This window comes from Pelmatolapia mariae, linkage group LG17 (assembly GCF_036321145.2).
Source record: "Pelmatolapia mariae isolate MD_Pm_ZW linkage group LG17, Pm_UMD_F_2, whole genome shotgun sequence".
Taxonomy (NCBI): Eukaryota; Metazoa; Chordata; class Actinopteri; order Cichliformes; family Cichlidae; genus Pelmatolapia; species Pelmatolapia mariae.
This window is the reverse complement of record NC_086242.1, coordinates 14913195-14938150: the sequence shown is the minus strand read 5'-3', so window position 1 is coordinate 14938150 and position 24956 is coordinate 14913195. Positions and strand designations below refer to the sequence as shown.

The 24956-nt window shown below is 40.4% G+C and overlaps 3 protein-coding genes across 7 annotated transcripts in view; 2 read left to right on the top strand and 1 right to left on the bottom strand.

Moving 5' to 3' along the window:
* The window catches only part of si:dkey-97m3.1 (fatty acyl-CoA reductase 1), a 58231-nt gene extending 54577 nt beyond the window's left edge, over positions 1-3654 (top strand). For 2 of the 3 annotated variants that reach the window (XM_063500718.1, XM_063500719.1), the window contains exon 12: positions 5-3654. In XM_063500718.1, coding sequence (XP_063356788.1) covers positions 5-167 — 163 coding nt within the window. In that variant the 3' untranslated portion in view covers positions 168-3654. The remainder of the gene's footprint in view (positions 1-4) is intronic. The other variant, XM_063500717.1, reaches the window with a different exon arrangement.
* A 38-nt stretch (positions 3655-3692) lies between these two features.
* On the bottom strand, positions 3693-8636 carry LOC134646789 (endoplasmic reticulum-Golgi intermediate compartment protein 2-like). 3 transcript variants are annotated; one of them, XM_063500724.1, is made up of 14 exons: positions 8483-8636; positions 7317-7450; positions 7126-7234; positions 6974-7020; positions 6812-6879; positions 6681-6721; positions 6430-6531; positions 6241-6336; positions 6104-6159; positions 4965-5063; positions 4740-4837; positions 4480-4642; positions 4288-4297; positions 3693-4192 (listed from the first exon to the last, which is right to left on the bottom strand). In XM_063500724.1, the coding sequence occupies exons 2-14, from the start codon at positions 7420-7422 to the stop codon at positions 4171-4173; spliced, it is 1017 nt and encodes a 338-aa protein (XP_063356794.1). In that variant the 5' UTR covers positions 7423-7450; positions 8483-8636; the 3' UTR covers positions 3693-4170. The 3 variants fall into 3 exon arrangements, with proteins under 3 accessions (XP_063356794.1, XP_063356793.1, XP_063356792.1); XM_063500723.1 differs by having other exon boundaries at positions 3695-4192; positions 4288-4367; positions 7317-7492; positions 8483-8634; XM_063500722.1 differs by having other exon boundaries at positions 3696-4192; positions 4288-4367; positions 8483-8634.
* Positions 8637-12280: 3644 nt separating this feature from the next.
* Positions 12281-24956, top strand: part of kdm7aa (lysine (K)-specific demethylase 7Aa) — a 25240-nt gene continuing 12564 nt past the window's right edge. The window contains exons 1-4 of the mRNA XM_063500494.1: positions 12281-12385; positions 19853-19938; positions 20670-20787; positions 21779-21939. Coding sequence (XP_063356564.1) covers positions 12288-12385; positions 19853-19938; positions 20670-20787; positions 21779-21939 — 463 coding nt within the window. The 5' untranslated portion in view covers positions 12281-12287. The remainder of the gene's footprint in view (positions 12386-19852; positions 19939-20669; positions 20788-21778; positions 21940-24956) is intronic.

The window sequence follows — 24956 nt, the reverse complement described above, 5'->3', positions numbered from 1 at the left end:
CCAGACTGAGAAACATTCGCTACACCTTCAACACCCTGCTGATCGTTTTCATCTGGAGGGTGTTTATCGCCCGCTCCCAGATGGCCAGAAACATCTGGTACTTTGTGGTCAGCCTCTGTTTCAAGTTCCTCTCCTACTTCCGTGCATCCAGCACCTTAACCATTTGAGTCTTCCTCACCGCCTCAAGCCAGAGTCAGCAGCCCTCGCCTTTAGCTGTCAGCAGGAGGAATACATCCACTGTGGACACTCTAAATCCTTCTAAATGTGGACAAGCGGGGCTCTGCACACGTGGGGGTGGCAGTTATGTGAAGAAGAGGGGGAAAATGAGGTCTACTAGCCATGAATTAAGCATTCAGTTTGGATATCTGTCATCGGTTTGTGCACTCTTCAATCTCCAACCCCGTCCAAAAAGAAAAGTGTTGTCATTCATTTTGTACCTTCTGTTTTCGTCTCAAAGTGGCCAATTATATATGCAACAATAAGCCTTTCGTGTGATTTCCTTTTTCTTTTCCACCCTCTTAAATCTCAATACATCGCCTTGCCTTGTAAGTACTTTTTTTTCATACTTGAATAATACTGGCACTGCATCATTGGAGGAAAATTTCTATGAGATCATTATAGTTCATGTTTTTGTTTTTGTTTTGTTTTTTTACTGTGGGGATCTCCAGTTTTTGTCTTTAATACACGGGTGATTCTGATATCTGTATGTCTTTGCAATGAGTGCATCTACTGCCTTTTTAACATCCCCAAAAAAACTCACCGGTGGTTTTCCATCTTAATACTGATCTGCAGTATATTAAGAATAGTATTAAAGCTAAACTCAAACTACATGAGACACCTATGGCTACAGATACAGATGCCACCTTTCCTGTTGTTACAGTTGTCACTTATTTATGACCACAGATGTTGATGTTCGTACGTCTTGTTTGAATGCTCATCCACTTTTTTGCCTGTTTGTACAGCAGTTTGTACTGAAACTAAGTTTACTACTTTTACATCTTTATACCTGCGCCAAAGGCTAGTCCGACTATATGTGGTAGACCTTGGCTGTGTAGAATATATAAATAAGAGTAAATCAGAGTGAACTTTATTTGTATAGCCCAGTATATACTGCACATTGTTTCCCAACAGTTTCTAAGCAAACTTTGTAAGAAGACAACTCCCCAAAAGGTTAGCACGTTAGGGAAAGATATTTCACAGGCAAAGCAGGAGCGAGTGATTCAGTTAAAATGGTTCAATGCCTCATAGTATAGAAGATGAAAGTTGGAGACCATTGCAGGTACCTGCAGCAAAGGAGCCTGAATTCATGCCCTTGTTGCAAGTGCACAACACAGTGGAGGTTAAAAAGGAAAAAAAAGTGGGCCTATTACTGAGCCCTGAGGGATGCCTCACCTTATAAAGTGAAGTTGGAGAGGGCAGTTTGGTGTAGTAGGAAGTCAGAGTGGTAAACACGAGTTATATTTGAGCAGTGGTATCCATTCAACGTATCCAGAGATGTTTTCAGTGCTCCTGAGATGCTAATTATGATTTAGTGATCAGAGTAAAGTGTCATCTGCATATGAGTGAAAAGTCATGCCCCAGTTTCAAGTAATTCTTCCTAAAACACTAAATACAAAGCCATAAGAGATGCCTCACCTCACAGAATGGAGAAATAGACTGCTACGACAAACAGATCAATTTAATAATGCATATTTAAAATGATCCAATGGAAGTTAAAAGAAAATAAGTGGGCCTGGTCCTGAGCCCTGAGGAATGCCACGCCTTACAGAGTGGGGCTGGAGAGGGCAGTTTAATTGCATAGAAAGTCAGGTCACCTGAAATCCTGAGGAGACCTCACCAGCCTAGTCACAGTGGTAAACATGAGTTATAATATAATGAGTTATAGAAATTATTGCCTGCTGCACAACAGAGTGCACTTTTATTTACCAAACCAAACAATTTTGGGGAAATGGGTCAAACTGTTCAGAAGACCGATTTTGAGGTTCCTATAAATACAGTTGTTATGTCTCGAGCCCTGGTTTTTCAAACACTGCTGGAAAATTGTTTTAAAAAAGATTTTTACCACTGTGATTTTAACATTATGTTAGTGCATAAGAGACACACACTACAACTTCAGTAGATCCAAAGAAAATGGAAAAAACTAGTTGCTGGATATCCAACAGCTTGCAGTTTAAAAAAAAAAGAAGGCCCACACCTGTGCAGATGAAGGCTCTCTTTTCTCTTCTGATTTCTTGAGGCAGACTAAGAGATCAAAAGACTCATGAGGCACTTTAAAATCACATACAGCGTGAATGTGAGGCTTCTGCAGAATAATTAATTTAAAAGTACTGGTTAAATTACAATCTAAGCTGGCATTGTATCCCCTATGCCAGAGTACTTCAGCTTCATCGTCTTAAAGGTGCAGGGCACTGAGCAATCAGAGTTGAGTTGCATCTGCATATATGTGTGAAAGTTCATGACCCAGCTTCAAATGATTCTTCCTAAATTAAGTAAAAACTAGATAACTGGACCAAGACAGAGCCATAAGATATGAGTCCAGATTTATATTTAAAAAGTCCCAAGTAAAGGGCTGGGAACATGGTTAAAACTCTACTGGCATTACATTCTTTCTGCATATTTGGAATATCTGTAAATAGATGCTTGCATATTATTCTTATAGATTACCAAAAACTTTTATTTGACTGTTGATTTATTTTGGTTGAGTGTCTTCACAGAGCTTCCCACAGAGTCTACCAAAAGTGTGACCGGCTGGTATGATTTTTACTGAAAGAATGAGACAGCTGTGTACAGTATTGTATATGTTGCAAGGCATTACTCTTGACAGAATTAAAAATACTTAATAGTGATGAGCCTTTATGGGAGAAAAAGGGACAAAACTAAATGTTTATGCAAAGCCCATGTCTGGTGAAATCATGATAACTGTCCTCTTAATTTCAGACCCGAAACATCATACAAGGCCTGCATGATGAAGCAGTTGCATCAGATTGTTCTCAAAGAGCTACAGGGCTATATTAATGATGTTGTCAGTATGGAGTTTTGCTCTTCTGTGTGTCTGTCTTGTCTTCTTCTTCTTTTTCTTTTTTTTTCAAATGCAGAGCACTGTTGGTACCATAAACCCCAGACTGGAGCTACTGTTACTGTATGTAACAAACGGCATCACTTAACCAATGACTTCATGTTATTTCTGGTGTCATTTGCAAAACATCCGACCGCCTGTATTCCCTGCTCTGACAACACTTTCAAGTCTGCTTGGCAAAACTGAAATAAACTCGAAGAGTAAAGGTGCACATGTGCTGCAGTCTTTCATGCTTGCCTTCCAGCTCACTCGTTCATGGTTACAGAGGAGAAAATGAAAAGTGAAAGATATATTTTTCCTGGAACCACTTCAGTTCTGACCAACCCAGCTGGCTGATGATCAGTTAAGCAGGTTTGATTAGCAGCTCCTAGAAGCAGTAAGGGTCTATTTAGTGACACACTGGCTCAATTTTTGTTAAATAAAGACTTATGTCATGTGGTAGACCTGCTAAAGACATTCTTGACTACGACTGCACTTATAGAGGATGGCTTAATAGGCAACATGACACTTGCTCAGTCATCCTTCTCGAACCTGACTGCCATCATTTCATGGTTTACCTGTTTAAAAACCATCTGCATGTTATTTCATTTAGGAATCAACTTTTATTTGTTTTGGGCTTCTTTTTTTTAATTTTATACTTTAATGCTGTGAAACAAACCAGCGGTGCTAATGACCTCCTGGGAATTTAAACTTTAACATAATCGGAGTAACAACAAAACTGTCAGCATCACCGTTATCAAATATGACCAGAGTCACAGGGTACACATTCTCCTACAGTGCAATAGTTAGTGCTAACTCTACTATTTAAGTAAACAGGATGGCTTTTTTATTAATTCTTTTTTTTTTTTTTTTTTTTGGTCATTTGGACGAAAAACATTTTGTGATATACAGTATGGTAATGCTGCCAATGAAAAACCTTTATAAACTCTAATAAATAAACAAATATCAAGTGAAAATCCGAACTCAAGTTTCTGAGGAGAAAGCAGCAACTGTGATCATTATTTGTCGGGTCACCCGTGCAGGCCGAGGAATCGGCGGCTACTACCGAGGGGGATTGTCAGCCAGCAGAGGAGTATGGTGGTGGTTCAGATTATTCATCTGGTGCAGCTGTGCGTCCTGCAACAGATTCAGCACAGTTGAGTTTATTTTTAGGGGTAACTTCTTCTGCTAGTGAGCAAAAACACAGCGACTGAGAAGAATTGGTTTGGCACCTCTCCGGGCCTGTAGAGTCCCAGTTTGAAGCGGCAGCAGACGACATCAAAACAGAAGCCAACGAGCCCGTGAAGCATCCCTTAAAAATGAGAAGAGCACAGTAAAAAAAAATAAATAAATAAAATAACTGCATGACTTCAAAGCTAGAACCATATTTAATTGTTTTGCTCTAAATGTCCAAGCCCACTCGCCTGTGGTGGAGAATATGCCCCCGATTATACCACACAGTCGCACCAGGAATTGCCAGAGCGGCATATGCTGCTCGCTGACCGTCACCATCAGAGAGCTGGTGTCGTACTTGACGAAGATGCCCGAAACACCGTGACTGCCCGCGGCGTGGTTTATCACCCGTTCCTTGGCAGCAGACATTGTGGTGGTTAGTCTACTTGCTTTGCACTTGCTGTCACAACATTGGGCTGTGTTTAAAGCTCTGCGCTTAGCGGTTACTCACTCGCTCAGTCACAGAGAACTGGTGTGTGTCTGCGGATATCTTGTATGTGTTCAGTTTCGTGGGCACCACTGTAATGAAGTACTGGAACATCTGGTTATCTGGGATGCAAGCACACAGGAAAGAACAATTGAGGGTTTTATGAAAAAAAATGCACTCATTCATTCAATGGGAAATCCTTTTCAAATGTTTCCTGCATGTTTTATCCTCTGAAATCATGTGACTTACTGTTATAGGTGATTTTCTCTGTGCCGTCCAGAGGATTGATGATGCCTGGTAACTCCTCCCCAAAAGATAAATGGTCTATTCGATGGGAGAAATTGTACGCTGTAATGCAAAGATGAAAGAACCCTCAGATTCAATCAAGGCTGTGGACAATCATTCTAACTAGTAGCAGTACTTTATAAGCTCGATTTCCTAAGGCTCTCATCTGGCCAACTTTGGTCTCTTTTAGTAACAGAAAAACACTTTTTTATCTTCAATGCCATTAAATCTGGCTCACATATTTGACATCTTTAATGTTTTCAGGGTTTTTTGTTAAATTATTCCCTATTAAATGTGTAAGGACAATGTTTAATACACTCACAGCCACTTTTTGAGGTACAGCTGTTCAACTGCTTGTAAATGCGAATATCTAAACAGCCAATCACATGGGAGCATGTAGACACGCTCGAGATGACCTGCTGATGTTCAAACCGAGCATCAGAATATGGAAGAAAGGTGATTTAAGTTGATCTGAGTATTCCAGAACCTGCCGATCGACTCAGGTTTTCCCACACAACCATCTCAAGAATGGTCCCGAAAATAGAAAATAAGTAGTTTGAGCCAGTTCTCAGAAGGAAATGACCAGAGCACTTCACGTTGATAGGAAGGAAACAGTACGTCAAATAACCCCACGTTACAACCAAAAACTGCAGAAGAGGATCTCTGAATGTGCAACATGTTAAATCATAAAGCAGATGGGCTACAGCAGCAAAAGACCACATCAGGTGCCACTTCCTGTCAACTGGAAACTAAGGCTACAACTGACACAGGCTCACCAGAACTGGAATTTCAATTTCTGCTGCAATATTCAGCTCACAGTTTGGCACAAACAACATGAAAGCATGGATCCATACTGCCTTTTATCAAATCAGGCTGCTGTTGGTAATGTAATGGGATATTTTCTTGGCACACTTTGAGTCCCTTAGTACGGTCTAAACATTGTTTAAATGCCACGGCCTTCCTCAGTATTTATTGCTGAACGCAGAAAAAGGGAGAGCTGAAGGGAGCACCGATTATGGTGACAGATAATGTTCCCTGGTCTGCTTGTAGATTATAAAAGTGTGTAATTAGAAGTGTTATTAGAAAACCAGATTTTAACTTACTCTCGTGGCTCACAAAAGCTGCAATGTGTGCATGGCCCTGAGGATGGTGAATGGGCCTTAAAAAGACCAAGAATCACTATTAGTCTGCAGCATCAGAAATGTTTGTCTCATGCTTATGACGCTACAGAGGTTCTTACTTTCCAACAGTGATGTGCAGGTTTCCTGCTACCTTGTTGACGTAGACGTGTCCATGTATCCTGCAGGCATTGAGGGGCTCCATGGAGGCATCCTCCCTACGCACATAATGTTTGAGCACATCATTTTATTATAACAATAATAAGTGTTTGCCTTTTTGTAAAAAAACTATTTCCCAGCAGGAGACTGACCGTGGTGGCAGAGCAGTGGGAGCTCCTTTCAGGAGAGTTTTATAAAGGACTTCCTGCAGAGCGTGCTCCTCTCTCAGCCTGTTCTGTATTAGAAGCAGCGTCCTGGAAAACAAACAGACTGCAGAACTAGCTAAACAAGTTTAAAAGCTTTCAAACAACAAGAAATCTCTTATAACTTGATAACCAAATTTTAGGCATTACCAGAATTGTGTATTTTTTTAAACTTACTGAGCGATTGCACAAAACCTTACCTTTGCCACAGTCTTTGTTGCGGGGTCAGCTCAAAAATAACCTGCTCGAAGACACAAACAGGAGCGTTTGCTTGACAGAAGCGACACCTCAGAAATGACCTTAAGGTTTTTCAGAAACATGCTTGACTCACAGGTTCATACTGCAGGCCATTAGATGTGATCATGGTTTCCGCCAGGTCCAGAATATCTGCTCCCACATCTACAATCAGAGATGAAATATGTGCACTAATGTGATGTAAGCGCTTCAGGTAGCAACTTCTCCACATTGACGGCAAACAAGGTGGGATACTCACGCTGGCATTTCATGGCGACTGTTATGTCAATGTTTATCCTCAATTTACTGAAATCAGGATAAAAAGATTACCGTGACATCATACTGTAAAAAAGAAAAACAGACTGAAGTCACAATTAATTAACATTTAATAACCTAGTAATAACATCTCACCTGGAAAAATCCTTGTCGACCGAATATTCATACTTCATCCAAGTCTCTTGATAAACAAAGAACTCTAAGACAGCCAGAAGTGCCATGGCACTAAACGCTAAAAGTGACACTGTGGATGAGACAGATGAGCAGAGAGTGTTACTCCTCCCTTTTGCTGCTCCTGCTGTCTTGTCCTCGCAGGGACATCTCACCTGTTCCTCCTGACGCCGATGTCTCCACGTAGCTCTCTGACACTTTGGGGAAGGCGTCCAGCTCCTTCACCAGGCTCAGCGCTTTCTTTCTTGACAGACGCCTCATCTTCAGGTTCACGGCAGTTCTCCACCTCCTCCACCGCAATTAAAACAAGCCTCAGATTAACACAGTACACCTGTTTAATGCAAACATGTTAAATCAATATAATCAAAATGTATAGAACAAGTGGACTGAATGCAAAAAGGCTGAAGGAACAGATCAGGTAAAAAAAAATTATTACAGTTATAATAAAAATAATGAAACATTAATGAACCTTTTGGAAAGAAACTCTTGCACCAAATGCTAAACACTGGATAAACTAATAACGTCAAATTTATTTGAAACTCAATTTACTTGTGAGTAAGTCAAAATGTCAAGACAACAAGCATAAATTTTGAAACAATAACCTGAAGTTTTGACTTCTGGACACCTAAAAAGAATTGTGGCAGAAACAAAGGTCCATAGAATTGTTATTAAAAACAATTGTTTAAAAAAAACCATGGTGATTATCACAATTATCTCACTATAAAATCAAATATTTATTTAAACAGAATTTGAAGTAATTTTTAGTAATAATCGCTAATAATAATATATTTATTATTATTATTATTATTATTATTTAAAAAATCAATAAATAATAATACATTTCTTTTATTCTTTTTATTTATTCTTATTATTAATGTGTTTATTTGTTTTTTGCATAATTTGTTTAAACTAGGCTCACTTTTTCTACAACAACAATGATAATAATAACAATAAAACATAATTTATACCATTACATTAATGCTTACTTTAGTTATTGGTCCATAATAATCCTTTTGAGCGAATTCTGTTTAATGAAATACTGTGAATATATCACTGATGCCGACGTTAATGGCTGCTAATGTGAAAATATCTCACTCACATCACATATATTATTATATCTTTTGTCGCATTACATCATCGAAGAGAAACGGCAGAGTAGTAAAAATCTGAATTGACGCTGTTTGTATGCAGAAAAGTCCCGGAAAATTATCAATAATAGATGTTTTATTAGGCGAAAGCATCACATTTAATGATCATTTGAAACCAGTCGTCCATCACTAGTGTAACAACACCGTGCCGATTATTTTTTTTTAGATCTTACCTTTTTTGGTCATCTAGTTAGACGTTAAATCGAGACGCAGAGTCCCTGGACTCCCGTTTCCAGCAGCTGCCTAATGTTTAAATCATACCTGGCAAATTTTTCTACACCTTCATCCATGATGCTAACACACAGGGGGGCGGGGCGCGCTGGCTTCTGCCTCGTTTCGTCTCGTCGTGACGTTTGCAGCGTGCGCGCGCTGCCCATTTTCGCCCACGCACAGTAAGCGCACTTGCGCTCTTCAATCAGGAGGTGGAGCTGTAACACCATAATACAGCATACAGTAAAATCACATAAATGAAATACTCCAGGCTTTAATAAATATTCAGTATGTGTACGTGTGTATTTTTTACAGTTATATTAAATTATTTTTAATAAATAAAAACACTAAGCCTAAAGCTAAGTAAAATTAGATTGATAGAACTACAGTGAAAATTGTTAGGCGTGTAAAAAACAAGAAAAAATGACAGAAATGTGTATATTTACATACATATGCACACTGAACACATCACTAGCTAATTAAATTAAATTTCTCAGGATAACTAGCCAGCATACTGAAGCTTTTGGTACATAGACTATGCTTATTTAAGGATTTTTGCATGTCTAAATACACACATGTTGGAATGTTTTCCCATTTTTGTATCATATAAGATTCTTTTTTTGCATTGCATTCTTCGTTTCATGATGTTTTCAGCTGGTGACATGTCTGGACTCCTGGCAGGGCCGTTTATTACTCGGACTCTTCTACTACGAAGTCTTGCTATTGTAATAGATGCAGTATGCGGCCTAGCATTGTCTTTCTAAAAAAAATCCAAGATCTTCCATGAAAAATATGTCACATTTTAGCTTCTTCTTGACATGATAAAACTTTAACTGGCATATGTGGCATAATGAACTGTGTTCACAGATGATGAGTTTAGAAAGTGTTCGCGGGACCATGCAGGGATTTTCATGACAGAAACACACCTGTTTTTAAAGCATTGCTTCCTGAGGAACCAAAGGTCATGGGCACCCAGTATTGCTTTTCAATGGTGTCTCTTTCACAGAGATTTGTCTAGATTTGTTTTTCAGAGTTTTTCAAATCTTTATTGCATTTATTATCTTCATGTCTGTTCATCTGACTTCATGTAGTATTTATTCCCTTGTCCTGATAATCCTGTTCTTTAATATGCATGTTATAATATCTATAATAATGGTGACCTATACCTCCATTACCATGTTTCCTTATAATGCCTTCAGACTGTCACGTTCTTTTCCTATTTACACATTTAATGGATGTTTATGTGGTGCTCATAGTGATTGCAATGAAACTCAAAGTCAACATTTTTGTCTGTTTCAAAAAGCCGAGTACACTGATTACACCTTATTCTGCAGAAGAGCTGTTCATGTCCATCCATCAGCACCAGCCTACACTCACAAGTGTTTATTAACTTCCAGGAATAGTGTTTACGTGCATGCGGTGGATCTGCACACCAGACATGAAGCTGCTCACACCGGGGCTGACGAGAGAGAAAACCTATAATAGGAAGCCCTGATAGTGATCTACTACAAACAAGGCTGTGATTATCATCCTGAAGACAAAGGGGATGTTTACACCTTGGTGCATGCTTAAAAATGCACAAAGAAGAAGAAAAAATGGGCAGAGATTAGCAGATAACCTCACATGTGTCTTCTGTGCTGTGAGCACTCTGGAGCCTCTGCATGCACCAAGGCTGCTTGACTATGCAGAGTAGCACAGATGGGCGTGTGGGGGGATGGGTGCTGTCAGCTCACAGATCAAGCTGTGGGTCGGTGGTCCCATTGCTATTCACCACAAAGCACGTAGGGCATGTCAGACACGCTCCATGGAGACATACCAGGGCTGGATGTTGTGTTTTGATTTTTTATTTAAGATGCCTCTGAGCTGTCTGCCATGAGGCTGAAAACGCCTTCTGAAGAGATCTTCACAGTGAAGACAGTGCAGGAAAGATAAAGACCGTGTGACACACTTACATTTTCTTGCCTTTGCAGCTCATCAGCTGTGTTGTGGAGTTACTGTTAAGTCAGTGTTGATAGCACATATGCATTGATATAGGTATTTAATGCTATTTGCAATCAGAAAACACTTTTTATCCATGTATTGTGGACATTTTAATTGCATTATTTAAAGATGCAACACTCAGTATTACACAAAATAACTCCCCGTACATTTAAATGCCTTATAAGTGGCTGTGCATCAATTAAGATATAAGCATGCTCAGTGAAGCTTTAAGGGTCAGACCATCAAGTGAAGATAACTTCTCCGTGGGCCCTTTGAGCTTCTAATTCCTTCAAAAATATCTCTACACACTTTTGTGTCTCACACCTCACATAATGGTGGCTGAAAAAACAAATATAATTTACATCCTATGGTCTAGGAGAATCTATAATTTTCTTTAATGCTAATACCCCCCCCCCAAAAAAAAAAAAAAATTATATAAACATAAATATGTTTTTAACATTTGGTGGATATTTAGTTGCACAAGATACAAGACAAAGTAAATACCCTACTTTTACATGGTTGTGAATAGAAGAGAATAGCATTAATGTACAATAGGATCCATGCCAACTGTGCGGGAAGTTATATGCTCTGTTTCATATAGGGGGTATTGTATTCTCTAAGAGTGCTGTTGTGGTTTATACAACCGAAGATTGTCTTAAAGCTGTCCAAACCTACCTGTCCCAAAAAGTAATTGACTGAGCCACACCCAGGCCTAATTACTGCCAGGCCTGTTGAATCAAGAAATCATGTAAATAGAACCTATCTGATGGAGGGAAGTAGGCTAAAAGATGTCAAAACGCAACACATCATTGCTGCGATCTAAAGAAATTCAATAACAACTGGGAAACATAGTCATGGAAAGGGATACAAAGCCATTTCTAAGGCTTTGGGACCCCAGCGAAACACAGTGAGAGCCATTATGCACAAATGGAGAAAACTTGGAACAGTGGTGAAGCTTCCCCTGGAGTCACTAGGATGCCAAAATTACTCAAAGAGTGTATCAATGACTCATCCAGGAGGTCCGAATAGAACCCAGAACAGCATTTAAAGAAATGCAGACCTCACTTGATTCAGTTATGGTCAGAGTTCATGATTCAACAATAAGAAAGAGACTGGGCAAAAATGGCATCCATGGGAGAGTTCCAAGGAGAAAACTACTGCTGAACAAAAAGAACACAAAGGCTCGTCTCACATTTGCCAAAAAAACATCTTGACAATCCCTGAGACTTTTGGGAAAATCTTCTGTGGCACAGCTACTTAGTAGGTTTAGGCAGAGATTACTTTTTCACACAGCGCCAGGTAGATGTTTCCCTTAAAATGATAAAAAACTTTATCTAAAATTAGAGTTTGTTTGATATGAAATATTTAATATTTAAATAAAATCAGGAAGGTGAAGCTCAATAAACACAATGAATATATCCATATTTAAATGTAATACGACTAAACAAACATCTTAATATGGTAAAATAATACATATCGCAGGTTATGGAGATTATTTCATCAGAATAATTTAAATTACAGGCTGATTTTTCGCTTTTATCCGATTGTAGCATAACGCCTAAAACCAAGCCCTTTATGTCATTCCTTTGTTGGAAAAAAAGTTTGCGTCTATTGTTGGTGTGCCCACACAACCAGATGGAAATGCATAATCTGGAAACTGACGTCAGAGGTGGGATTGCCTCAGAATGGCGGATTTCGTGCGTGCTCGGCTCTCCCCTCGGGTATTTCCGGATGTTGGGTTAAATCCCCGCCCGCTTCATTCCTGCGTTGTTTGGGGACAGTAGGAAGATGGCGGCGGCCCCGCTGTACTGTGTCTGCCGGCAGCCCTACGATGTGAGCCGGTTTATGATCGAGTGCGACATCTGTAAAGACTGGTTTCACGGCAGGTATGTAGTCTGCGACATCCTAAAGAGGTGTAGTTACATGGAGGCGAGAAACACGGGTTGTTTTTTAAGAAAAGGCGACGGTTCTCTGAGCGGTCTTGGCTAACTTAGCGTGCTAACCGTTAGCGGTGGGCGACGGGGGTTTTAAACCGTCTATTGACACGACTTTACGGGCGAAAGTGGGGGTTCGCGCCCCTAAAAACAACATTAATGAACTCCATCGTGCCGCAGATAAGTTTAAACAAAACGACACGATCCAGCTCTTTGTAGTTATTTTAATAATCAGCGGTATTTACTTAAATAGAGCCCAATAGAAAGTAGATCTTATAGCTGATGGTATACCGAGCTGTGTCAGTCAACACGGGTGATCAAAAGCGTACGTGACTACCTCTCCGTAGAGTTATTTAAAGGATAACTTTAATTTTGATGTCGCTGTGATTCAGTCGATTTAAATCCAGTTAAACCAGCCCTAGTGTACAAAGTGTGCCAGAGCTGGCAGGTTATTAAAGGTAACGGCAGCCTCGGGCGGCGTCTGAGTTATATTTTAAACTTAATGATACAAGCAGATCTAATAAACAACTTCAACTTGTTTGGGCACAACCTGTACGTTAATTATATAGCAAGCTGGTAGTTTATATCTATTATTTAATACAAATGAGCTTTGTTTTTAATGCTGTTTTGATATTGGTAGAAAGTAAGTGGGGGGAAACGAGGAGATTGTTATGGTTTGGCTTTTGATTGACAGTTGGAGAAATTTAAATCCCCCACCCCCCTTTTTAGAAAGAGGAGGCACATGGCCTCGGACCCCTAGTGGCAAGCAGGGGAATTATTTAAAGGTACCAAGCAGGCACGTGTCTGGGTTTTGTGTGTGTGTGTTGTATTTGTTTTGTTTTGGGGTTTTTTGTCTTTTCTTTTTTTCTTTTTTTTTTCCTATTGTGATTGCAGGTAGCAGATGTTTTTGTGATTCATGCGTAGATGTAGGTGGAAGCTGTTGAAATCTTGATGGGAATCTTAATGTTGTGTAATGTGCATTGCCTAAAATGTACAAATTTCAGTCCACACCTAATATTGTGACGCACTTCTTGAGCATGAGATTTCCTCAGCATCCGACTTTCTTTTTTTGCAGCTTTCTCTGGTTTTTTTAATGTGGCTCTAAGTCCATGGGCTGACCTAGGCAACTCTTTGAGTCAGCCTGTGTGGGCGCATTTCCACAGTGACTGTTTAGGAATACAATAATCTGGGTTTTTTTTGGTTTTGAAGGTGGGGGGTTGCTCATGTTGAAATGACGGAAGCCATTGCGTAACCACCAAGTGTGCTGCCAAAAAACTCAGCAGCCAGGATTTGTGGCGTGTCAGCGCCAAAACAGACTAGCTGTGTGTCATGTGCCAGCAAGAAAAGGAACAAATGTTGGAGCTTCCCCCATTGATGACTAATAAGCAGATACACACCACACACGCACACACTCACACATACTCACAGCAAAGCTCCAAAAACGGCCACATTTCCAGCCTCTTTCCCACGAGGCAGGCCAGAAGGAAAGGGATATTCTCTGGCTGTGGGTGATGGCACGCCATTGGAGGCGGAAAGCGGAGGAGCTCATTCTCCTAGTTCTTGTTGGTGTTTGTGTGGGAGACTTTTGTCTCAGTTGCTGGAGAGTGCCCTGTTTTCTATCACCTGTGTTTCAGTAAACAAAACAAGCTGTACTTTAATGTGGTAAGGCTGTCTGAATCAGTGTCACGGTTTATCAGCATCAGATTTGTAAACAGTGAGGTTACAGGAAAGATGAAAAAAGTCCTGATAAACTCCTCCCACGTTTTCAGTAATCTCTTTATTACAGTTTAATGCAGTCATATTCATTTTTGTTTTTATTCAGTTGTGGTTCAGTTAGTTTCCACATTGTGTTTCTTATTCACTTCAGTTTTATTAGTTTATAGTATTTCTTTAATAATTCAAAATTTGTAATACTGCATTAAATCTACATTAACTACAGCATAGCCCTCTACTACTTCAGGAAAATAGTCAACATATTGCTTTGAGAGGAAGACAGAAATACTTTTTCCAGTTGGGAACAACTACTACTTTGATGCTAAAGTGGAAATACCTCTTTGAGGCTAAAGTAGAATACTATTTTGTGAATAAAGTCAGATGCAATGATGAGAATAAAGTTGAAATACTACTCGAAGTAGCTTCAAGATTAAAATAAAAGTACTACTTCATGGAAAAAGTTGAATACTATTTTGTGAATAAAGTCAAGTACTGTTATGAGAACAAGATAGAAGTACTACTTCAAGAATAAAGTTGAATAATAATTATTTTTTACTTTAAAGTCATAATACTACTTTCAGAGTACTGGAAAGTACTATTTCCAGAATTAAGTGGAATTAGTGCTTAGATAATAAGGTAGATTGTGTAAAGTTAAAAAAATGACCACATTGTGTACATCTTCTCTTTTATGTGCTAAAATAGAAATTTTGTCTTTTATTGTAACTGCTTCTAAAAATGGTACTTTAATCTCATGGGCCAACAGAATATTTTTTGGTGCCTATTAGATATTTGATAAATACTTTAATCTAAAAGTTATACATTGCCTACAGTGGTAGACTTACACCTGAATGAGAAAAAAGCATTTGAAAAAAATACAAAATGATTGTTTGCAGAAGAAATGTTTCTGGGGGTCTCTGTTACTAAGCTTCTGACCTCTTTGGTTTACTTTGCTTCCCCTTCAGGGTTTTGTCCTGACTATCTGCAGGGGTAACAGTGCCCTGAAGCAGTATAACCCACTATTAGACCCTTTGGTTTATATTTCAGATGTAAGTCTGAGTGCCATTCATCATTTTGAGCCTCACCTGATTGCAAGACCTGCCTCTGTAAATGGATCGCTTCATGCATTTCTTAGATGCAAATTTACATCAGTGTTATGGATGTAAATCCCCGGTAGGTCACATCAGATCACAGTGTAGGTGTCAGGCCCTCCGGTCTGCCCATTGTCTAATGTGCGTGTGGACAGTGGGGGTGATGATAGACCAGTGGTGCTCAATGAGATGGAGCGAATGACTGATGGGAGCTACTGCGAGCCAAGTTCAATGCGCGATCTGTCAATGTCGCACAGAGTGTGAGCACACTAAAGAGAGATGGATCACCTCTGTGGAGAGCCTTTTTGGTGTTTAGGCTAAGTGGAAGTGCCCCCCCCCCCTTTTTTTTTTAAACTACTGCTGTCTGTGATGTTTCAGATCATCTGTTTAGATGTCTGATAAGTTGATTGGCTGAAGTAAAGACAGCCTCATAGCTCTTGTTTATATTCAGCTGACTCTCATTGGGGTGGAAATAACATTACATTTGGCTCAATCAAAGTCGATTAAGGGTCAAAAGCATCATGTATTGATTACTAGTCAGTTTGAATTATAACAGTAAAGAATATACCACACAGTTCAAATTAAAGGAAGTTTAGAAAACCACTTTAAATTACAATATCAAACTGATAGCTGATGTACCAAACTAATAGATCAATAATTTGTATGTTATGAACTGTGAATCTGCACAGCGAGTTCAGTCTGTGTTTGTTGTGCCGTGTCTTTCAGCAGCAAACACTCGTAAGACTGACGACTCGTTAGGTTTTAAATGGGGCTCAGCCATGTTGAAGACATGTGTGAAAACAGAGTCCCAGTGCTTGCGGGCCTCAGGGCAGCTCATCCTGCACTGAAAACAATTAAGTTGTTTAAAACTCCCAGGGGCTCCCTGACGCCCTATAAACAACAAAGTGATCCTCTTTTTGTTGTTTACCAGCTGACTACAGAAAGCCCCGCTGTGTCCTTCAAACTGTAAACACTGCACAGGTGATATGTTGCTTTTATGCCTAGCTGGCTAAAATGATTTAACCCCTGAGGGCAGAATGACAGAGCCTTATCCATCTGTCAGACCTCAGTGGCTCTTACTGCTGTCCAAGTCCGGCTCTGTTTATGTAAGCCTTGCCTGAGTGCACTCGGACGAGTCAGGTGCTCCTCTGGGGCAGATAAAGACAGCCAGGTGTGTTTAACTGCCCTCATATCCTCTCCATCTCCACCACCCATCCATTAGAGATCTGCCAGTTCCCTAATGTAGGCATGTCGGCACCCCATGCGGAGCGGTTATTTAGAGCTTAAAATAATGGCGATGCCAGCCTCCAGCCTTTGTGTTTCTGCACTGATCACTGAGGACAATGAACCCCCTCACAGTGCGTGGACTAATGAATAAACCCTCTCAGTTACACAGGAAGGAGGCCCTTGATGAGAGGAAGTGGAGGAGAGGGGCTGTTGATGGTGAGGGTTTAGCCAAGTACACACATCTCCGCTCATTCAGGAAGGGCTGTTTAGCTCGGTAATCTGCTGCAGTGCTGTCAGAGGGCAGCTCTATCAGGGAATAAAGCAAGGTTTTGTGGGGTATCTGTGTTGCTCACCCTGGTTGTACTCTCTCTGACCTTTTTGTTGTCTTACAACGCATGATAACACTATCTTATGAGTTGTTGAGATGACGTATGACTGAGCAGATGAGGTTCGTGTCGGTTCAAGAGCTGTTTGCACAGTCACCCCGCTTTGTGGTGATGCGATGCATCATCAAGCCCGAGTAAGGCAGCAGGAAATACTTGGCCCCTTTCTTTTCTTTCCTCTCCCCTTTTTACATTTGCTGTCTCAAGTCCACATAGACTCACAAGCTCGGGTTAAAGTGGTAATCATTACAGGTAACACGCGCGCTGAGTCAGGGTGGCGTATGTGGCACAGTGCCCTTATTTCCCACTGCGGTGTTATATAAAGGAAAGTAGCAAGAAGGTCACGTCAGCCCAGAGCACACGCTGTATTCACACGTCTCAGCAAACCCAGCGGCAGAGAGCTGTGACTCATGCTTTCCCCCAGCGAACGGCCACATGTTTGAACAAAGATTCCTGATACATGAGCTAGGCTTAGTCGCCAGCCAAACACTGTACACTGTTACTGCTAGTTATCCATTTGCTCACGTGCAGGAGCAGGAGTGCTTCTCTCAGCTTTTTTTTTTTTTTTTGTCTTTTATGGATGTTGTAGGAGAGTGGAAAAGTAACTTGCAAAAGAGATAAATGTGAGTTCTTTACAGCTGAATGGATATTCAATTAGTTACTGTACTAATGCATTTGTTTGGCCTTATACCCAACCAGCAAAAGTTCAGATTTTGTGCAGTATGGTTGATATCCTGTTTGTGCACCAGGGTGATGTGGGGGGTGGCAGGCATTCACACAAGCTTACCATTTCCTGATGAGTTAATGGCCCTCTGCTTTATTTCCTTTACAGTTTTCCTGCAGTTCCTTGTAGATCAAAGCTGATAGCAGGCTTTGGTCAGCTCTATCCCCCCTGCAGGCTTTCACCTTTAAAAGCAAAGGTTATATCAGCAACAAACCCGTTTATAAACCTCTTTTTGCTGTGCTGCAGGAAGGGGTTTTTTTAGGCCAGTAATGAAGCTGGCGTCCGTCTGGTTCTCTGAAGAAAAAAAAAAAAGCAACAAGATTTCTTCATTTGCTTTTGGAGTATTGATCTCAGGGGAAGAGAATCTCCACAAATTGATGCCATGTGCAGTCGGAAGAAGTAAAACACTAATGTGGTTCTCAAACTGTGACACTATGGGCAAAATGTAGAAGGAAGCTAAATTTAAAACTAAACTGAAATTTACTTTGGTTACTTTTTTTCAGTGTTCATAGAAAATTGTGGGGGCATTGAGTCTAAGTTATTTGTTAGTTTCTAATTGCGTTATTTGGGGGTTTTGAATCTCAAACGTTATAGATTTTTTTCTAACCTTCATCTAGTGGCTAATGGGCAGATTTATCAGCACTGGGTACCAGTGAAGAGGTCAGGTGCACACTAGTGATAGTAGTGATTAGTCATCTTGTCGACAAATTGCAGACAATCTTAGTTTGGATGGTGCAGGCTTCAGTGGCCTGAAGTTTAAGTGTTTGCTTTTCCGTGGATGACACAGTCCTGCTTGCTTCATTGATCACCAGCTCACACTTGGCTGGTTTGCAGCTGAAAGCGAAACTGCCAGGGCTCTACTTCTAAGGCCACGATTCTCAGTCAGAAAAGGGTGGAGTCTACATGCTTGGTTGGGAATATGTTGTTGCCCCAAGTGAAGGAGTTTGAATTATGTCAGGGACTTCTCAACAAGTGAGGGTAGGAGGACACGGGAGGATTGTCAGATGGGTGCAGAGCTGAAAGCGAATGTGAGCAGTTGATTTACTGGTTGATCTGCAGTCCAACCGTCGCCTATTCCTCTTTAGAGCATTTGGGGTCTTCATTAGAAAGGTGATGACTTCAGTAGAGCCATTGCTCCTAAATATAAAAAGGGAACCAGCTGAGTCGGTTTGAGCATCCAATAAGGATCCTGGGACTTTAAGGGGCAAGGTGTTTCAAGCATGTTCAGCTGAAAGGAGATCGCAGGGCAGACTGAAGACATGCGGGAGAGATTCCGTCCCTCGGCTGGATGGGACTGCCTCTTTGACCATCTGAAGAGCTGAAGGAGGTAGCTGGGTTGAGGGAGGTCTGGGTATCTCTGTTTCGGCTGCTGGCTCTGTGAGCCAGACCTGAATAAGTGGTAGAAAATGGATGGATGGTCATGTGAATTAGGATAGTTCAGTTTTAGTTTGTACTTTTTGGCTTGCCACACTATACATGTTGTCCACAATCCGAACAGAGTTGCTGTTCAACCCATGCTGCTCCGGTATGCAACCCAGGAATGCATGTGAGTTGGTTCCTGTGGCTTGGCTGTTGCGGGATACTCAGGGGTAGTAGAAGCATGAGTGACACCGCTGTACTGCAGCTCCTCTTGATAAATGCGCTGCAAATTATATGATGAGAATGCAATATTAGCGAAGAGGCCAGATCATTCAGCTTTTTAAAAAAAAAATAAAAATATTGAAGCCATAACTGTGAAACGATAGAACATTTGTTGGAGAGGAAAAAAAATAAAACGGCTATGTTTGGTCTCCTGACCTAAGTGTGCTCTGCTTTTTCCTCTTCTTTGTGTTTTATCTTTAACCTGTGACTCCTGGCATCTCTGCTTGAAACACACACAGCATTTGACAGGAGTTTGGGAGCGTTTCATCTGCTTTAGCTTGTTCAGGTCAGATAAAGATTGCGGTGTCCTCGTTTCATTTCTGAACGGGCTTGTAAAGCAGTAGACCTGTTCCACTCATTTCAGTTTGATTGACAGTGGTTTATATGCCACCATTTACAGAATAGGTTATCTGAAGTAACTTTAAAGTATAAGGAAAGACCATATATATTGTAAATGCAATGAATGCTTCATCCCAGAATTCTTCAACTGGTAGGGTTTATTATTACATACATACATTATTATAGTAAATGCTTTGTATCTGTTTGGGCAAAATCTTGTGATGGCATGTTTTCTTTTCCTGGCAATTTAAGAACAAACCTCTGTAGGGGACTTGCCCTAACTCTGTATCTCATTTCTTTCCAGCTGTGTACAGGTAGAAGAGCACCATGCTGTGGATATTGATGTTTACCACTGTCCCAACTGTGATGTCGTACACGGACCCTCCCTGAGTGAGTCTTTGCTGCTTCCTGAAGCCATTTTTCTCACTCACACACACTGCAGTCCTAAACTTTTCTAGACACCTTGGTGCATGCAACCTGGCAGTTTCATAGTGCATAGTCCATTCAATGTCAGATTGCAGCAAATATCTTAGTAAATATTAGTGTGCATTTACTACTTATGAGTAGTTGTTTTGTACACCCTCTTGCATCTCTTATCTTGGCGGCTCTGAAGCCTAAACAGTAAAGTGTTTCCATTAGCCAGTATATCTGAAGCAAACTATTTCCTGATGTGTGCTACATGTGAGAAAGCACAACAGCGGAAAGTATGACCTAATTCTTTGAGGTGGATGTGTGAAAACAGCACCATACTCTGATTCTCTGCCTTGTCTCACCCATGTCTCTATAAGGCCGCTCTCTGCAGTGCTAGTCGAGTCAGATTTTTTTTTTTTTTTGGTTAAGGGGGGGAGGGAAATAGGTTAACCTTTGAGAACCCTGAGGGCAGACATTAACAAGCTAATTGAATGGTGCTGTAAACCCTCCACTTTGATTGGACAAACCCCTCGATATCCATCCCTGGGCACAGGGGCTGACTAGTGAATTAATGTGCTTGTGACAAGTGATTGTGATCTGCATAATTTACAATGTTGTTGTGTGAAGGTGCTTTAAGAGGGCATTATTACATTAGGACGAGACAGCCCAGTGAAACTCAAACCTACTTTTTTTTTTTTTTTTTTCTGCAGTGAAAAAGCGCAACAACTGGCACAGGCATGACTACACAGAGCCAGACGATGGATCGAAGCCGGTGCAGGCTGGCACCTCAGTGTTTATCAAGGAGCTCCAAAACAGGACATTCCCCAGGTAGATATCAACACCCCCCACCCCCAAAGAGCCACACTTGTTAACCAAACTCTAAAGGCATTGCCTAGTGGAATATTTTATTCAGGTAAACTGAAAGTGCCGTTTTCTGATTTGTGAATCATGTCTACTTTTGAAGGCTCAAAATTGGGCTCCTGTAAAGTTGTCTATGCAGTTAAAGGCTTAAGTAAGGCTTTGTATTAGAAAGTTACAAAGGAAAAGAGAAAAACTGCAAATATATGAGAATTTGTTTATTGTGTTTTTTCCAGTTTTCTCTCTTTCATTTTGGAAATGTTTTTTCTCATACATAATCCTTTTGACCAGTTGGATTGTTTTCCTAATTTGCTGAAAAAACTCGAAATTCTTAACTTAACGCTCATACAGGTTAAAGTGGATTTCAGAGAAGACATAAATATGTACACGCTTGCTTCTTGTGGTTTTAAGCCAGGCAAACTGTTTTGTTCTGTGTTCTCACGTTTACAGATATCTAGTGGGAGTTTTATTGAGTCTGTTTCTATAAAAGAAAATAGTTCCAGTGTGTGGATTATTTACATTTTCACGGCCACTGATTCTGGAAAAAATGTGTAGCTTTGGAATATTTTTAGTCACACAAAACAGTGTGGCTTTAAGAAAGAAAGACGCATTACTGGGTCCAGAGTTTTGTTGATTGTGATCACATTTTTGTAGAAATCTTTATGAAAAGTCAGTGGCTCACCTGACTTTATCTCAGATGAAAAACCAAGGTTGTCGTCAGGATTAAATGGGTGATCCTCTCAGTGTGCCTAATCACCACCTAACAGAGCAGCTTGCATGTCTGTAGGCTCTTTTTGGGTCAAAATGCTACCACCACCACAAACACAATATTTTTACCTATATTGATTTGTGGTTAGGGTAGTAAAGTAAACAAAGCAACTCTCTGCATGGCTAAAACCATTATGGTTTTATTTTGAGAACACTGGCAGCTTGAATTAACTTATTACAATCTGGTTTTCAGTGCCGAGGAGATTCTGATACGGATGAAGGGCGAGCTGGTGACTACCAGGTACTTGGAGAGGCAAGGCTTCAACTACCCCATAGCGATCACCGAAATGGAGGGTCTGGGTCTGAAACTACCCCCCTCTACTTTTTCTGTCAAAGATGTGGAGCAGTATGTGGGTAAGAAAACTTGGCTTTGTCGTCACATGTATGTATGTAATTTACAACAAAACATTAGTGTTTATTGTTTGGGAAGGGTGTGACCTCTGTGATTGGACTACACAGCATCATTGGAAGCTGCTTAAAAGCTAATGAAATAACGCTACACCAGCCAGCTAAGTGGCCGTTGCTGAGCAGGCGCCATCTGTGTGTGTCAATATGAACCAGTTTCCAGGTTCATGGGGTTTTAACCCACTTATCAGGCATCAGACGATGGCTGAATGCGTTCTAAATGAGCGACGGCTAAGCTTTCACTGCCCTCTTCATGACCACTGCACTTCCTTACCGAAACAGCCTGCTACTTCCCAGCTCCTATTACAAGCCCATTACCAAGCCCACCAGTGTTTTTATAATTAAGTTCAGATTACAGACTCCCTCTCTCACGTTATCTCTCTCTCCCTTGCCCTATTGAGCATTAAGCCAAGGCACAGGTGTTGTGACTGGGATCTGAGTGTGGGATTACAGTTCTTCCAGTTTGAAGACAATGGGACAACTGGAGTAAACGCCAATGCTGTCGAGCATTTCTGCTGCCAGCTCGGTGTGTGGTCAAAGATTGGTCAAAAAGTTCTACACATGATGGAAAGTCTTTAAATTAATTGACTTATATAGTTCGGATTGAAAACAGTAAATATTGTGTGTATATATAATGAATGGAAACCAGGGCGAGGGGCCCTTGCTGGGAAGGATTAAGGGTTTAGTCAGTAAACCTAATTATTCTTAATTTATTTAATTACCAACAAGTATTCACTCATCTCGTGTCGCTTTGAACCTGACAGTTGGTTGCAGATATACTTTAGATGGTTACACAGGCTCTGGTTGCCTAGGTTACCTTGTTATGCATGTATTAACTTGTTATGTGCCAATCACTGGTATCAATTGCTTGCCCCGAAGTTGAGTGAAGTTTATCTTGGCGTTGGTCCGCTCGGTGTTTTTCCTGTTTTTGGCTGTAGTTCCTTGAAGTTGCCGAATGTTTTTAACTTTCTCTGGTTTCCGTTTCTCTGTAAATCACTTCCTGTGTAGACGCAGCCTAAGATGTTACAATGCAACCCTCTCTCTTTGTGTGAGGGGAAGAATGCAGATGACAGCTGCAGAGACCAGCCTCTAGACCGCTTGAGTACTTTGATGTAGAAAATTAGGTTTAATGCCAGCTGTTTCAGAGTAAACTGGCATGTAAACTTTCAACTGAAGGATGACAGCCGATGTTGGCAAGGGCATTACAGTTAATTAAAACTAAAATAAAGGCTCAAACTGGGTGTGAAAAAATATTTTGGCTAACTTTAGAAAAAAATGAAACTGACCGAAATTTTTAAAAAAAATTAGAAAATGTCTTTAGTTTTAGTCTCTGTTTGATGGAATTTGTTAGCACAGTCTGCTTGATGAACATTCAGTTATTTGTGTACAGAGACCCTGACAAATAACCTCTCATTTATAATAATAAAAACACCAAACCTGAAACTATCGATTCCTCAATTTTTTTCCACTTACCCATTTCAGGGCTGTAGTGGAAGCTGGAGCATGTCCCAGCTGTCATAGGAACTGAACTAATATTGAAGCTAATAAAACTAAACACAAATGAGCAAAGCCACTTTAGAAGCTAACTACACTGAGGCCCTGTCCACATTAGAAAGGTGTCTTGGAGAAGTTGGTTTTTGATGTGATTTGGTCTTTTGTTCACACATGAAAAGCATTTTAGGTCACAGACATTGGAGATTTTGAAAAACTCCTTCCAGGGCAAAGCTTTTTAGAAATGGTTTCAGAGAAACCAGAAAGGGAAAACCAAGTTTTTATTGCACCATCAAACTTGTGTCTTGATGCTTGTTATTGACTAATCAGATCACGACAGGCTTAAATTAATTTTAATATGAGTTAGTTTTCCTCATGACATTTAGCACAAAATGGGTGGATACCAAATTAAACTCAGCTCAACTTTGAGGTAATCTGTTAAAGCACCCAACTGGTGCTTTGAGGAAGAGTAAAGGTTGCTGTTGATAGAAATTTTGTAGACAGGCAATGGCTTATTACCAGCACTTTATTAAAAGTATATATTTAAAGCCCGATTCACAAAAACCTATTATAGAAGGAGATATTCAATTTCCTCATCCCAGTATTTAATATAACAAACCCTGCCATGCATGTTCATAGTAACAATCATGTTCATTCCTACAAAACGGTCAAAAATAAAGTAGGATTCATCTTTTGATTTCAGTGTTGAGCAAATTATTTTACAGCACTTTGCTCCCAAAATGTTTGATTCATGAGGAAATAATTGTTTTACATTAAAATTAATGCAGTGAGTAACAAGTTCTGGTTCCTGTCTGCTGACAAAGACATATTTGCAACAATTATCTCAGTTAATTGGCTCTTTAACATAACTGGGTGTCGTCATATATCATTGTCGTTATGGTGGGATGTCGGTTAGATTGAGTGTCTCTCGAGCTGTCTCAGCGGTGCTTTAGTTTGTTGACATTAATAATAATTAAAAAAAAAACTAAATAAAAACATTGAATTGGGTTTGTGAACCCAGTGCTCGAGCTCGGCGTTGCAGGGTTTCCAGGCAGCTTTGTCTCGCACTGTGTGACTGACTGCTTTTCACTCCACCTGTTCTCTGTCATCAGACGCTGGCCAGCTGGGCCTTTAGAGGAGTGTGTGTGTGTGTGTGTGTGTGTGTGTGTGTGTGTGTGTGTGTGTGTGTGTGTGCACAAGTATGCACAGGGGTAATAAAAAAGGTGTGTGGGAGGGGTGTGGGGAAAATACAACCACCAGCTGTCTTGCTACACACTGCACCCCAGTCTTATTTCCGGCCCTGCGTGTCACTGTGTGTGATTTGTAGCGTCCCAACTGTGAGCTGTTTGCTGCAACTCTCTCTCTTTGACTTTTTTCTTTTTTCCTTTTTAGCATCTGTTTTCTATCCCATGAGTAAACACACACATGCAGACACACACACATGCACACACAGCTTTTGCACACTTTTTCTCACA